The sequence below is a fragment of the Heterocephalus glaber genome, unplaced genomic scaffold (genome assembly GCF_053883595.1).
Source record: "Heterocephalus glaber isolate CG9 unplaced genomic scaffold, H.glaber_assembly_v1.0 deba00001497, whole genome shotgun sequence".
NCBI lineage: Eukaryota > Metazoa > Chordata > Mammalia > Rodentia > Bathyergidae > Heterocephalus > Heterocephalus glaber.
In genome coordinates, this window is record NW_028258320.1 from 60248484 (window position 1) to 60262939 (window position 14456).

Here is a 14456-nt window from a genome sequence, read left to right on the forward strand (position 1 = left end):
TCACACTTGGTTAGGACTCGCTGTTTCCAGATGGATATGGCATTGAAGTTGCATGTCAGGTCTCCCAGTGCAGCCTGGGAGCCTTCAGACCATGGGCCTCCCTTCCCAAGCAGCCAGGCTTTGGAAATGTATTGATTTCCCTCCTCCCCTTCCCTTCTTTTGCACTTTGGATGAACCTTGTTTTCGAGGAACAGTAGAAGGTAATTTTCCTGTGCTTGCCAGCTGGCCTGTAATTGAGCAATTTCAATAACACCCACTGTAAAGTCTAATCGAAGTAAATAGGAAAATATGATTTACAATCTGGATGGCAAGTAAATACCAAGGTACAATTAATTTTTACATAGAGCAGCAGATTCTAAAACATTTTTTTGTGCTGAGCAGTTAGGAGCCGGCTTTCTATTTATTACTATTATTGTCATTATTTTTTAGTTTTTGATGGTGGTCTTCAGAGTCCTTGTATCCTGACAAAGCCTGACTTTCTTTGGATGTTGAACCGCAGAAGGGTGGGATGGGGAAATAGGATCAGAGAAATTAACTTGTAAGGAGGAATTTTTCAAGCCTAAACTAAAGGCTATATTTGCTTCATGGGAAATGATGGTGAACTAGGGAGGGGGAAGTGACTGGTTGTGCGGAATGGTGATATTGAGGGGGGTCCTGTCACTGTGGAAAGTCTACTCAGTGTTTTATTCTGGAGAAGAGGACAAAGCTACAAAGGCTCTCAAGGGTTGCAAATATATTGATGTTGAAATGTGGCACTGCCAAGAAGAGGAAATGTGTGATTTTAAATGGAGCCTTCTGATTCTTCCAGTAGCTTCTCCTCATAACTGGGTGGAGAAGGAGAGCAGTGTGCCAACTGTAGATCCTCTGTGCCAGTTGACTGCCTGAGTGCTGCCCCCTTCAGTTTTGGACACGGAGATGAGGCATGTTTCAACCCTTTATCCTGTCTTCACTTGTCCTAGTATGTGCTAAAGCTGCCGGTAAAGCCAGCTCAATGGTCAGATGTCACCTGTCTTTTTCTGTTTGTTTTTGTTTTTTGAGATAAGCCCTCAATATGTAGTTCAGGCTGGGCTTGAACTCATTATGTAGGCCAGGGTGGCCTCAAATATGCAGCAGTCCTCCTGCCTCAGCCTCCTGAGTGCTGGGATTACAGGCATGTGCCACCACACCCAGCTCAATGTCACATGTTTTGAGCACTTCGCAGGGGTTGCAGATTATTAGCCAGCCAGACCTTCAGATAGATTTTAAAGGTGTTGTGTGGATAGACCCAAATTTGTTGTATCACTCAGCAGGATACTGACTTAGGGATGCTCAAGGCTGGCATAAGGGAGGCCTTCCGAGAAAGTGATTTTAGACTTTGGTGACCTTCTCACAATGTACCTCGTTTAGTAAGGCGGTTGCCATCTGTTCCCACAGGGTCCACAGATGTGGGGTGGGGGGCTGTTGTCTCAGGGTCCATGTCTTTCTTAGTCCTGAACCCCTTTGCCTATCTTTTATCTTTCCAGGGAGTTTTACCACGCTTGGCCATTTCCCAGAAAGGAGCCACTCCAAGGGTGAGGGACCCATGGGCAGCTGTTTACGCTGATATCATTCTCCTGGGGGTACCCAGGCATCACTGCTGCCCAGGTCTGCCTACCTGAAGATGGCTTCCACCCACCCTGGGATGCAGCCCAGCACCTGAGGTTCTTACCATGGTGATGATCCTGAGGAGAAGCCTCGCCAACCAGGGAGCTGACTCTATAGCATGCAGGACCTTCAGCCCTAAACTGGTGAGGACCTAGTGGGCTTCATTTCTTTCATGACTTTCTCTGAGGCCTGGCATGCAGGTGGTTGTAGATGGGGCATCCAGCCTCAGCAAATGGGGTTCAAAGTGCCTGAGAGTAGAGCTGTGTGAGACTGGGGTCATGGGGCAGTGGGGCCCAGAGCTTTGCTGTATACCCACAAGAAGGAGGTAGCCTGGCCCAGATTAGAGCTTATCTGGTGATTGGGCAGGGTAGGGCCATTAAATAATACCAAGGATGGTTCAGCTCCCCTTCCAGGCTGAGCCCGACATTCCTTCTGTCTCTACCTGGCAAGGGGAGGTGGTTTCAGAAGGGCCCCTGAGTGGTGGCCAAGATAAGGCCTTATCTCCACAGGGTGGTGCGGAATGAGAGCTGCTGTCTCGGGAATGTCAGGAGTGGGACATGAAGGAAAAGAAAGGTACGGCCTGGTGGCCAAGGCGGCAGGCTGTGGTGACAGCTACCCTCCTCTGGCTACCCTCTGCCACAGTTATCCTCTAATCATGTAGTAGTGGTCTAGGGCAGAGAAGCAGGTAACTAAGCCTTAGACTATGAGCAGAACAGTCTTACTCCAACCCTCCTTCTGAGCCCAGTTCAGGAGTGAGTGGGGCTGAGAAGTCACAGCCAGGCAGAAATAGCCTCGATGAGGTATGCAGCTGGGTGTGCCCTTGAATTAGGCAGCTTCCGTGGTTCAGTAAGGGGCCAACAACCACCCAGTCATATCACCCACTTTCCCTCCTGGCATCCTTCACCGCCCCTTATGAGAACCCACACTAAGCACTCTTGCTGGCTCCCATTCCTGATCTCATGCCAATGAAAAGCAAACTGAGCAAATAGATCGAGATCCCTGGCCCTGGCAAGAGCTTGGGAAAGCCACCGAGATCTGCATGCGTTCCACAAGCCTTCCCTGAGCCCCTGATGCATGTCACACGTGGGCTGGAGGAATTCAGGAGCTAGCGTGACTCAGAGCTGAGCCTTACCTTTCTCTCCCTTGAGCAGCTTCCAGTCTGGAGGGAGGGTCATCTGGACAGCTGGGAGTACTGTGACCCTCCAGGATCCCACTAATGGTAACTCGTAACTGAAGGCCTTATGGGGTCTGGGAGCATATAGGAGTGCGCCAGCTTGGCTGAAGCACATCAGAAAACATCTTGCAGAGTAGGAGCACTAGATGGGACCTTGAAGGATGAGCAGAAGGGGCTTGGAAGCCATTGGGCCCAGCCTTCTCATTTTATAAACGTGGCAGCTGAGACTTGGACCGGGACAGTAACTGCCTCACTAGCTCTGCTTCTCCCTGCCTGACAGACCTCTTTGCGGGCCTCTGTTCAGGCTGGTGTCTGGATACCAGTCTTTGAGGCTTTTCCCTGTGTCCCTGGCACTGCTGCTCCAGGGCAGAGAGCAGGCACTTACGACGTGTTTGGTTGATGACACCTGTGTTTAGTTGATGACAACTGTGATCATTGCAGCAAGGAGTGGAGCTGCTATGGCAGTTCAGCTCTCTGCCATCACTACTTCCTTTCCAGTTTGCATTTAATAGATATTTGCAATTTGATCATTTCTTATCCTCCCATTGCCACCACCCTTGTCTCACTTGCTGGCCGCTCACATGGATTCTTGTGGTAACTGGTCCCCTGCTCCTGGTTCTTTTAACTTGTTTTCCATTTAGCACCCAGTGGGAATACCAGCCAGATCTGTCCATTTTCTGTTCACTACTGTTCACTACATGTTCTGTTCCTCCTGGCAAGCAAATCCCTAGGTTGTACAAGGCCTGTGTGGTCTTGCCTGTGGTGACCTCTCTGACCTTATACTTGCTGCCCTTTTTTACTCTGCTGAAGCCACACTGGCCTGGCTCAGACATGTCAAGTGTGAGCCTGCCTTAGGGCCTTTGCACTTTTTTCATGACCTGGTGCTTTCTCCCCTTAGCAGTACTCTCTCCCTCCTTTTCTTTCTTCTTTGGCTACTTCTTTTCTTTCTTTTTTTTTTTTGTATTGGGGATCGAACTCGGGTCCTTGCACCTGAGCAGCAGGCAGCTTTTTGTTACTTCTTTTTTATGGTACCTGGGATGGAACTCAGGTCCTTGCGCTTGTGAGGCAGGCGGCAGAACCACTGAGCTAAATCACCGGAGGCTACTTCTTTTCTTCTCAGCCTAAAATTTAATCCTGTCCCCAGCCCGTGGCTCCCCTGCACCTCCCTTTTTATATCCTTTCTGTCCTCTTTTCCCATCTATTTTCTGTCTTAAGCACTTACACTTTTTAACAGTTACCTATTTGTTATGTTTATTGAGTGACTCCCCATGCTAGGATGGGGCTTCACAAAAGCAAGATATTTTGTCTGTTTTGCTTGTTGCTAATACTTGGTGCCTGGGACCCACCTGAGCCTAGTGCCTCCTGGGTGCTTAGTAAATACTTGTAGAGTGAATCCTTGTGCAGGTTCATTGCCCAATGGCTTACAAGTTTGTCATTGTTTTGGTCCCTTTCTGGCTGCTGGTCAGATCACAACTGTGAGGATGGGGTGCAGATATGAGCTGTTTTGTTTATTTGTCGGTGGTGACTTTCTTTTCCTGTGGAAATCTGAAGAATACATCTAGAGTAGCTCTGTCCAGAAGGAGCAGCCTTAGGGCAAGGGGCCATCTAGAAAGCTGTTCTTTTGGCTCCCATGGCTGCTGCTGTGCTCAGTCCCTTCTCAGAGTGGGACTGGCTGGTGCTGGCCATAGACCTTGCTCCTGGATACATGGGCTTGAGGTGAGCTGAGTTGATTTCCCAGAGATGTGGCCTGAGCCCCTGCTAGGAGGAGCATGACCTTTCATCCCTAGCCAGGGAAGGGGAACTTGTCTTCTCAGAAAAGAAGAAAGTCAGGGAATGAGCAGGCTCATTGGAGGAGTCTTTGCCTGTATTTCTGTCTTATAGATTGGAGTCTTCACTTTCTTCCCAGACCCTGTGTGCCTTCCTGAAGAGTGTCCTCCTTTCCATTGCTTCTTGTTACTGGCTGATCTAGGCCCAGAACCACCTGGCACAGTGCTGTGGGCCCATCTGTTTCCCCCTGCTCCCCTTCTCCGCTCTGCTCCAGATGGCAGGCCAGTGTGGGAGCAGCCCCTATGGAGCAGCCCATCTGTGGGTTGGTTGACACAGCACACATTGACTATTGGCCGAGTTCTGGGCCTGGCCCAGTGCTGCTTGCCTGGGGTGAGTGGAAGCCCTGTGTGGGCCCACAGGAAGGTGCTGGGGGGGTGCCTGGGATGTTGCTCATGGAGTCCAGAGCCTTATGCCACCCATCTCTAGCCCTTATCCAGACAAACTGCAGATCAGGTCAGGGTATGAGTGTCCAGGAATAGCTTATAAGCAGGGCATCAGGACACAGACTTCGGGTCCCAGCCACCTGCTCTACCCAGCTCCTTTCGGCATGGCGCGAGAGGCTGTGGCCATCTCAGGGCTCCTGCAGGCCTTCTAGACAGCTGCATAGTAAACAACTGAAAAGAGATCCTGCACAGTCTCAGGCCAGAGATGACCTGCAGGACACCGAATGGCGGGGTCACCTGGTTTCAATGTTGACTAGTAACAGCCAGCAGAGGTCCAGGGGGAGGCGATGTGTTTTGCATCCGCTTTTGCAACTTGTAATATCATCCTCATGTAAATACTGTACCTTGAAGATAACAGTAGGAAAGACAAAAATAATTTCTCTTTTGTTTTCCGGTCAGACCAAGAAGATAGCAGAAGTGGAAAGTTAAGATTAAAAAAGAAAACACAATCCTGGGGAGGCTGGGAAATGCACTAGCACAGGCCATTTGGATTCTGGGAACAGGTCCCTGTGGCACAGCCCACCCTGGCCCCTGAGCTATTCATCACAGAGAAGAGAAGATCTGAGCCTGCAGGGGAAAATCACAGGGGTTCTGGAAGCTCTGGGTGTTAGGACATGCTGGAAGAGAGCCCACACTGTTGCCCTGAGGCCTAGTGAGAAGCAAGAGGAGCCGCTTCTGTCCCAGCCCTTGTAGTCATCCTTATAATGACTCTCATTTTCCTTTCAAAAACTAAATGCTGGTGACAATGTGAATGTCTCTATTGCTGGGAAAGATGTAGGAAAAAGAAAGAGCTGATGAGTGCTCCGCAGTTTTCCTTTTTGGGCATTGGAGCCACTTGTCCAGGAGAGATGGTCCAAAGGCACAGGCCTTGCCTGTAGCCCTGGCTTAGCTCATACAACCGGCAGCCGTGACTCAACTGGCTCCCCTTTCCCCCTTTGCCTGGTCGTTTTCCACTGCTGAGCGGGCTCTTCCTTCTGGTGTTCTAACATTAGCTGCTGCCGCTGGAACACAGCCCAGACATTTGACCCTGGAGCACTGTGCTCTCGCAGCTCCTTCCCGTACGCCCACATGCGCTGGGGGTGGGGTGGGGCGCAGGAGCCCTTCTCTCATTTCCAGAGTGACCACCTCCTTTGGCCGGGCCTGGTCATCTTTCCTCGGCCAGTCTCCCAGCCCTCTCTCAAGACTGGAGACCAGAGGCAGCTGGCAAGTGGCCACTGTGGGCCAGAGGGTGGCACATGGCTCCAGTTTGCCTGACTTTCCCCCTAACAAGCCACACAGGAGTTTCTGAGGGACTAACCTGGTAGGTAGAATGGGTACTTCCTTCTGTGCTTATGAGAGTAGGGTGCCAGGGATAAGACACTTGCCAGTCTGAAGGGTTAGTGGCCATGTTGGGCCTTGTACCCAGCTGCCTAGGCACTGGGAGTCTTCATCCTCCTGGTGATGCCAAATTGTACTTTGGGCTCAGCAGCCCAGCCAGGCTCCTGGGCTGGCCACAGGCTGGACCAGTACTGCATAGAGTCTGAGGAAATCTTGTGCCTTTCACCCTGGAAGGCAGAGACACCCCAGGGATGTACGTACCTCTGAAGCCTTGGAAGCAGGGCTGTAGGATCCATTTGTGTCTTTGAAGGCCTCCTCCCAAGAGTGCTGCTCCCTTCTCAGCTCCCCTCCGGCCTAGATCTCCCTTCTGCTTTCTACTGCCACAGTCTCTCACTAGTTCTGTTTAAGAGATGTGGGTGATGTGCTGGTGCTCTGTGGTGCGTGGCTGTGAGCTCCTCCCTGTTGCACTGTGGCTCCCCGTACCCTATGTCAGGAGAAGGAAAAGGTGACTTGATTGCTTTGGTCAGTGATCTGCAGTAGAAAGTTGCAAAGAACCATGGTTAAGGCCTGGCATTTTCTGCACAGGCTAGTTCCTCATTTAGAGCCCTAATTGTGTCTTTATTTAAGTCAGGCCTCTTTTCTTTAGTCAGACAGATGGCCCTGAAGTCTCAATTGGATTTTCAGCTTTTGCCTCTCCTACAAGGGTCTGATTCCAAAAACTTTTTGTTATGTGAGGAGTCTCACAGAGATGAGGCCCTGCTCTGGGTGGGCTTGGGAACAGAGGCCTTGAAGAGAGAGGGGTACAGAGAGAAAATGTGCTCTGTCTTCCGGCACTGCAGACCTCAGCCAGGCCTTGGATGTGTACTTCTGTGCAAATAGCAGACTCTTGTGAAGCTTTAGGGGCTGACAGTTCCCTTGGGGCTGGTAGGCCTTAGCACACAGCAATTTGTTCCTCCTCCTGGTGTGTGTGCAGAGGGTTTGAAGGGTTGGAGAAGCTGGCTGAAGGAATGATGCACACCAGCGGGAATTTTCTTATACTCTGGGCAGACTGGGAATAGAAAGGCTCTGGTCAGACTGGAGCCCAGTGGGGACACCTGGCTGTTACTTTGCCCATGTAGGGTGGGACTCAGGGAAATCTGCCAGGGGTTGGGGTATTCCTGGGTTCTCATACTGGGAAGCTATTGGGTAGGAGATGTTCTGGCCTGGCTACCATCAGCTTTACGTCACAGACAGGGCTCAGACAGCAAGATAGGGCTCTGATCCCACCACGAGGTCTTGAATGAAACCAATGAGAGTTCCTCATTCATGACAGGGACCGTCTCTAGCTAACTCACGCCAAAAGAATACTCCAGGGGCACATGGCAGAAAGCTCACGGGCCTAGAGTAGAGTTGATGGGACAGGGCCCTGGCATGAGAAAACTGTGGAAAGAGGTGCTCAAGGGCAGTCTGAGGCCTTCCTTTTAGGTGAACTGGCACTGCACTCCTTGTTTTGGGAGTCAGAACATGAGGCAGTCATTGTGTGGCCAGCAAGCCCTAGTTCCCTGCTCACCCTGAGCCAGAAAAAATGGAGGCACCTTAATTAACAGCACCACCAAGACATTGTTCAGAGAGGGAGGGGAGGTTTTCCAAGGCAAAATTGGGGTGTTAGTAAAAGGGGATCTGTACTACTGGGCCATGAAATTTCATACACTCAGTGAGGAGCAGGATGGCTCACTTTCAATGGAGAAAATGGAGAATGTGTTCTTTCAAATTGTAAAAATCTTAGTGTGAACCATCCCTGGTTTGCTAGCACCGGGGGTAGGGGTGGGGTGGGGGGGTTGGAGCCTGGGCAGGCCTGGTTAGTGGGGCGGCCTTGCCTCTCCCAGTTCCCCACTGAGTTTTGACTTTCCCTGTGGTCAGCAACTGGGGAGGCAACATGTTCTTCCCAGTGAAAATCCCACTTCTGTTGGCCGAATTGTCCCCTGGATGTGTGGGAACAGGAACGGGATAGGCTGGCTCTGATAGGTGGCTCCAGCCATGGTGCCTGCTCTGTGCTGGAACATCACAAACAAGATCACCCCTTGCCCTGGGAAGCTTCATTCTCACAGAGCAGGGAATATGCACAGTCAGAAGCACATTGACCTCACTGTGTTTTGGGAAACCAGGTGTGCTGGAGAAGAGCACGTGGTGGGAGGGTAGTGATCTAGTCAGGATGGTCAGGAAGGGCCAACGAGGAGCCCACATGATAGAAGGGAGAATGCAGAGCCACTCATGTAGAGGTCCCAGTGCAGAGGAACCGAGGTACCAGCACCTAGCAGCAGGAGAGAAGAGAGGATGAGCACAGGAAGGTGAGGGAGCCTGGCGGCTCACACAGGGGTGTAGCTTGGGGAGAGGAGTGGCCTGAATTTTATGCTGGTTGCTGTGGGAAGTTGGGGACGAGTGATGTGGTTGGATCTCCGCTTTAAAAAGATGGCTCTGAGTTCTGAGTGAAAGGTGGCGAATGGGTCAGGGGCACCCAGCAGGAGACCAACGGGGTGGTACATTTGGTGGCAGCTTGGACAGGGAAGTCGTAGGGTAGTGAGAGTGTGCACTCCATCTGGGAAATGATGGGCTCCTCTGGGGATCTGCAGCAAATGCTGAAAGTCCTTGTTGAGTGAATAAATGAGTGAGTGAGTGAGTGAATGGGCACTTGGGAGCCCTGGGTGCTGGCCCGGGGGCATCCTGCTCTAGGTCACAACTCAGGCCGACATACTTTTGCATTCTTTGCAAGGTAGCTGGTGCCCACTGAAATGCCCACATTCCCTGGGCAGGCCTGGGTCAGGAGTGCTCTGAAGTGCTTCCTGTTAGAACAACTAGGTGCCAACTCAGTGGGGCTGGGACTGTGGGCACTGTCCCACCAACAAGGCAGGAGTTGGCTGTGTACTGTTTCTGTCTGTAAGGCCCAAAGCCTCCCATGGCACCTATCTACCAGGAAAGCAGCCTTCGTGTTCTCTTCTGTTTTCAGTGGTCCCTGTCATGGTTTGGGCTTTGGTGGGCTACCAGCCAGGGGGCCTTCAGCAATCCGATCAGCCCAGGGTGTGGGAACCATGTTTCCCCAGTGGGCATTTTTTTCCCCCTTGTGCCTGGGTGCTCCCTGAGTGCTGGGAGTTTGTCACCCTTGGTAGGCATGACACCCGGCAGGGGAGAAACCCAGTTTCTGTCTCTGAACCCTTCTCCTGAGAGCAAGGGAGCTGCCTGGTGTCTATAGGCTGTGCACTTGGCTGTGTGAGTGACATAGCCCCAGTGACAGGCTCTCATGTGTTCATTACCATTCCCCATTGGGTGACTTTGGTGTTGGTTTCAGCTGTGTATCCTGCAGTGTTAACCGGGTTAACTGGGAGGGAGGCAGATGCAGCTGTCTTCACCTCTTCCAGATACTGCCATGGGTGGCCATAGAGTGGATGGTTAGTTACATCCAAGAGGGTAACGTAGCCCAATAGTGCAAGTGTTGTTTTAAACTGAGGAGGGGGTTGTGGTGGTACACACCTGTAATCTTAGCACTCAGGAGGTTGAGGCAGGAGGGTCTCTGTTAGTTCGAGTCAGCCTGGGCTGTATAATGAGTTCAAGGCTAGCCTGAATGACATACAAGACCCTCTCTCTCAAAAAAAATTAAAATAAATAAAAAAATAAAAAATATAAAACCAAACAAACCAGAAAACAAACAAAAAACTGGAGAGGGACTGTAGAAGGACTGCCCACCCATCTTCTGGTTCTTCAACGCCAGCTCAGGAGTCCCCCCAAGAAGCTGGCCCTCACATCTTACCCCACCCCGTACATAACCCCTGAGCTCCCTTCAGCTTCAGTGTAATGGTTTGTCTGTGGGACTGATTTCCATGAAGCGTGAGTCCTCCTTTACCTCTGTGGCCATGCATTGGTATGGATGGACCTTTAATAACCCTGTGGGATAAATGCACTGCTCTCCAGGTACAAAGGTCTCCAGCTTGGGCAGATGGGGATGAGGTGAGGGAACTGGTTCCAGTGCTTACCACCCTTTTATCTGGATGGGCCAGGTGTTCCTAGTCAGCTCCACCCTCTTTCCAGGATTTAAAGAGCCAAGGACTGGTTCCTGTGTACTTCTCAGCTACTTATAAGCCTTGCGTGTCCTTATCGCTGGGGGTGGGGAGGGTATTGAGAACTCCTCTCTAAAGCTGGTTGATCTGTCTGGGGCTGAGAGCTTCTTTCCCCTTTGCATGGTCCCCCCCAGCACAGCCTGCAGACAGATGACTGCCATTCCTATCTGCTGAGCGGGTAAATGAATAAGGGGCCAGCAAGTCAGTCTTTGGAATGCTTGAGGCAGCTGGTCCTGGGGTCCTGACGGGGAGTCTCCTCCACAATGGTGGTCAGAGTGGACCCATTGACTTCGATGTCAGCTAGCATGAGGAACCCCCAGAATCCACCACACTCAGTTTGCTCTCTAGCCATGGAACAAATGCCTGGCACGTTGCCTCCTGTAGGCTGCCTGGGCCTGTTTTTTACCCCATGGTCATGGTGTCAGGCTGAGTCTAGGAATGAGGGAAGGTGGAGAATGCTCACTGTGGAAGGAGAAACTTGTGGAAAGACAGTGCCCAGGAGTCAGTGCTAAGGATGAGACCCGGTGGAAGCATTGGGTTTCTGTGTCAGTTTAGAGGGGCCTCGCTGTAGCCACAGAGCAGCTGTGAGCACAAGCCAGCATTCCCTAAGCCTCCCATTGCTTTCCGGTAGAGAAGGAAGAGCCAGCCTCATTTCCAAGGGAGGGACCTGGGAGCGGGGTGGGCCCTCTACTCCTCGCTCCCAGGAAGTCTCACCTCTCCCACCCTGCCCCCAGCTTGTGGTGGAGTTTGTTCAACTGTTCACTGTACAGCTCCCCCACATCACCTATGGGGAGGCATCCCCAAATGTCAGAAGTCACGGCCTTTAAAAGTCCGTTCACTTGCTCCTTGGCTCGCTGGAGACTTGAAGACAGTCTGGGCCCAGTCGCATGCAGATGTTGTCTCTTGGGACACTCCTTTTGTCCTTCCCCTTGCATACTGCCCTTTGCCCTTGCAAAGGCCAGTTCTCTCTGTAATTGTGATGTTACCAAGAGATCAGTGCAGTCATGTGCGGATGTGCTTCTTATGACACGAAGAGTGAATAGCTTTTCTGGTTGTTTTCAGCACACACCAAAGAAGATGAGTCAAGGACCTACCCTTTTCTCTTGTGGAATTATGGGTGAGTAAACACGTGGCATGGCCGCCCTCCTCTAGTTGTTCCAGCCAGGTGAGATGCTGAAGGCACTTTCAAGTGCCAGAGGGCACTGGGGACTCTCTTATGTGTGTTTCAACTATTTCAGTCCCCAGTGCTGCTGGCGTGGTCTGGGAGCTGCTGGGGTGAGTGAGTGTGGGGACAGGCGCTGTTGTGTGGTTTACGAATACCACTTCCAACTCTAACATTGAGCGTTTCTTCTCATTATTATTATTATTATTATTATTTTTGGTAATGGGGATTGAACTTGGGTCCTTGTGCTTGCGAGGCAGGCGTCGGAACTGCTGAGCTAAATCCCTGGCCTCTTCTCATTATTAAAGTAATTGATAGTGACTTTTTTATTCAGAGAATATACCATAGTATATAAAGTAAAAATGTCTTTCAGCCTGAATTCCCCAATTCCCAGCATTAGCTACTGTTGATATTTTCATGTATGTTTGTTTTTGGAATTTTTTAACATAGCTGAGTGCATGATGAACATATAATTATATAAAACTGTATTTGTTTGCTTTTTCATTTGGTAGCTACCACAGCATGAAAATTATTCATTCCATTCATTTTAGTGGTCTGTATTACTGTATTGTGTAGATGTATCAAAATGGTTATTGGGCAAAAAGGGCTGTTGAATTTGCTGTTGTCATTAACAGTGACTCTTGAAGTGTCTGAGTCTTGTGTTTTGGATTATTCCTTAGGATAGTTCCCGGGGACCTTTTTTTTTTTGATACCGGGGATTGAACATGGGACCTTGCGTTTGCGAGGCAGTTGGCGAAACCACTGAGCTAAATCCCCGGCCCGACCTTTTTAGGTTATTGATTCATACTGCTGACTTGCCTCCCAGAAAGGGTGCCTTACTCAGCCTTCTGTTTCCTTGCAATTCTGAATTGCCATGTGTTCTAGGGGGCAAAAAAGATGACTGTATTAACTGTGGATTCCTTGATGCCCTGGGTGATTGGGTACAGTGTCTCCTTCTGCAGTCATTCCGTGACTCTCCTGCCTTCATTGGGATGTCCTGCCAGATGTGTTTCTGTAATGTCGGTGTTGAGTCAGAGATCAGACTTTGATGATGGGTAACTGCAGTGGGCATTCAGATTCACTTTGTCTCCACAGAAGCACATAAATTCATCCCTGCCTTCCTTTCTTAGTCCTTTGCCTCTATGTCCAGTGATTTCTTTTTCTTTTTTCAAGATTTTCCTGTAGATGTGATGATGAGTAGAGGGGTGCAGGGTCTGTTGAGCACTCTGTATGTAGTTTCAGGGCCAGAAAAGTTTGGGGGAAACTGAGGCCCAGTGAAGTGATCCTTCCCAAGGTCCCTTGAATGGCAGAATTGGACCACATAGAGGAAAAAGAAGATTGTTTCTTCTCAGTCATATGACACAGCTCTTGGGAGAGCTGGCCGGTCCTCTTTGATGCTGACACCCAGAGGAAATAGAAACAGGGAGATCACCTGGCCTTGGTTTACCATGTGATACACTTCTGAGGCCTGTCCCCAAATAGTTGAATATCTCCTTGGTGGTTAACAGCTTTCAAACCCTCTGCATCCTAGCACATAGCCCAGAAGCCTGCTGCATTGCCTGCTTCCTGGGACAGCCTCATGCCCGAGCTGCCTCCATTTGTCATGCCAGGAAAGAGAGAATTCTCTCCCCTCACCAGACTTCAGCTTGAAACAGAAGTCAGACTAGCCAGGGTTGTGGGAATCAAGGCTGTTCATGCATTAGGCTTCTCTGGCCTTTACACCTTCTGAGTTATAATAAGGTGAAATGTGTTGATGATGGGCAATGTTAGGGTCATACAATCATGCTGAACTTTTTAAATTTTTTGAGCTTCAGTTTCCTTATCTGAAAAATGGCCATTGTGATAGCACTCACTTTGAAGGTTTATTGTGAGAACTCTGTGACATAATGTTTATAAAAAGATTAGCACAGAGAGAGTACTTTATAAGTAATAGTTAAAAGGAAGACTGAGACCTAAGTTGAAGTCTGCTCAACTGAGGGTCCTGAACCGAGGGATGCTTCCTGAGAAGAAGCCTCCACATCTAAACAAAGGGAATACCCTGTCTTCCTTTGGAGAGGGAATACAGATGGGAGCTACGCTTGCAGGGGCCAAACCTCCAGCCAGGGGCCAAGGCAGAGGTCTGGGGAGGGAGGCTTATGGGCAGAAGCTCAGGTTACCCAGGATGTCTCTGAGTCTGTGGAGCTCAGGAGCCTGATTTCTACTAGAGGAAGCCTGCTTTCTATCAGGGAGGCTTGGGGTCTCCAGGAGGTACTGGGGTGTATCTCTTGTGTGTTTTAGGAAACCCTTTCTCCATCTTAGAGCCTTCACCCTTCCTTTTCCCCTTTGCAAGGCCCCATTCTGCAGGCCAGCACCAAGACACCACCAATCAGTCAAAGGAGGTGCTGGGGAAGCTGTGTAGGTGATGGGGTCAGGGGCATGCCCCTGTCCTGCTCTGTGTCTCTCTTCCTGACACACCTTTTCTGGCTGTTGCTCAGCCCCCTTGAGTCAGAACCCTGCCCAAAGGAAATTTCTTTCAAGTGGAGGAGAAAGCAACACAATGAATTCCCTGTGGTGTGGGCTGGCTTCTAAGATAGAAGAGTGCTTAGACCCATGAGCAAGTTACCCCATCCTGCTGTGCCTCAGTGTCTTCCTCTAGCTGATTGTGGATGTTGTGGGGATTCAAAGAGATAGCAGTACCCCAAAGGTGCCCACTCTGTCCCTTCCTTTCTGTCCTTTTCTGGCATCTTCTAAGGCAAGAGTGTCAGCTGTCCAAGGCCTGCCAAGTCCATTGTATGCTGAGAGAAGCTCAGGTTACCATTCCAGCCCATTTAACTTACGAATTG

The 14456-nt window shown here is 50.4% G+C and overlaps 1 protein-coding gene across 6 annotated transcripts in view; it reads left to right on the forward strand.

Moving 5' to 3' along the window:
* Fam53b (family with sequence similarity 53 member B) overlaps nucleotides 1-14456 on the forward strand; it is a 135532-nt gene that overhangs the window by 49932 nt on the left and 71144 nt on the right. For 5 of the 6 annotated variants that reach the window (XM_021253300.2, XM_013069969.3, XM_021253301.2 and 2 more), the window contains exons 2-3: nucleotides 1503-1766; nucleotides 11535-11589. In XM_021253300.2, coding sequence (XP_021108959.1) covers nucleotides 1689-1766; nucleotides 11535-11589 — 133 coding nt within the window. In that variant the 5' untranslated portion in view covers nucleotides 1503-1688. Of the gene's footprint in view, nucleotides 1-808; nucleotides 925-1502; nucleotides 1767-11534; nucleotides 11590-14456 lie in introns of all 6 variants that reach the window. The other variant, XM_087185615.1, reaches the window with a different exon arrangement.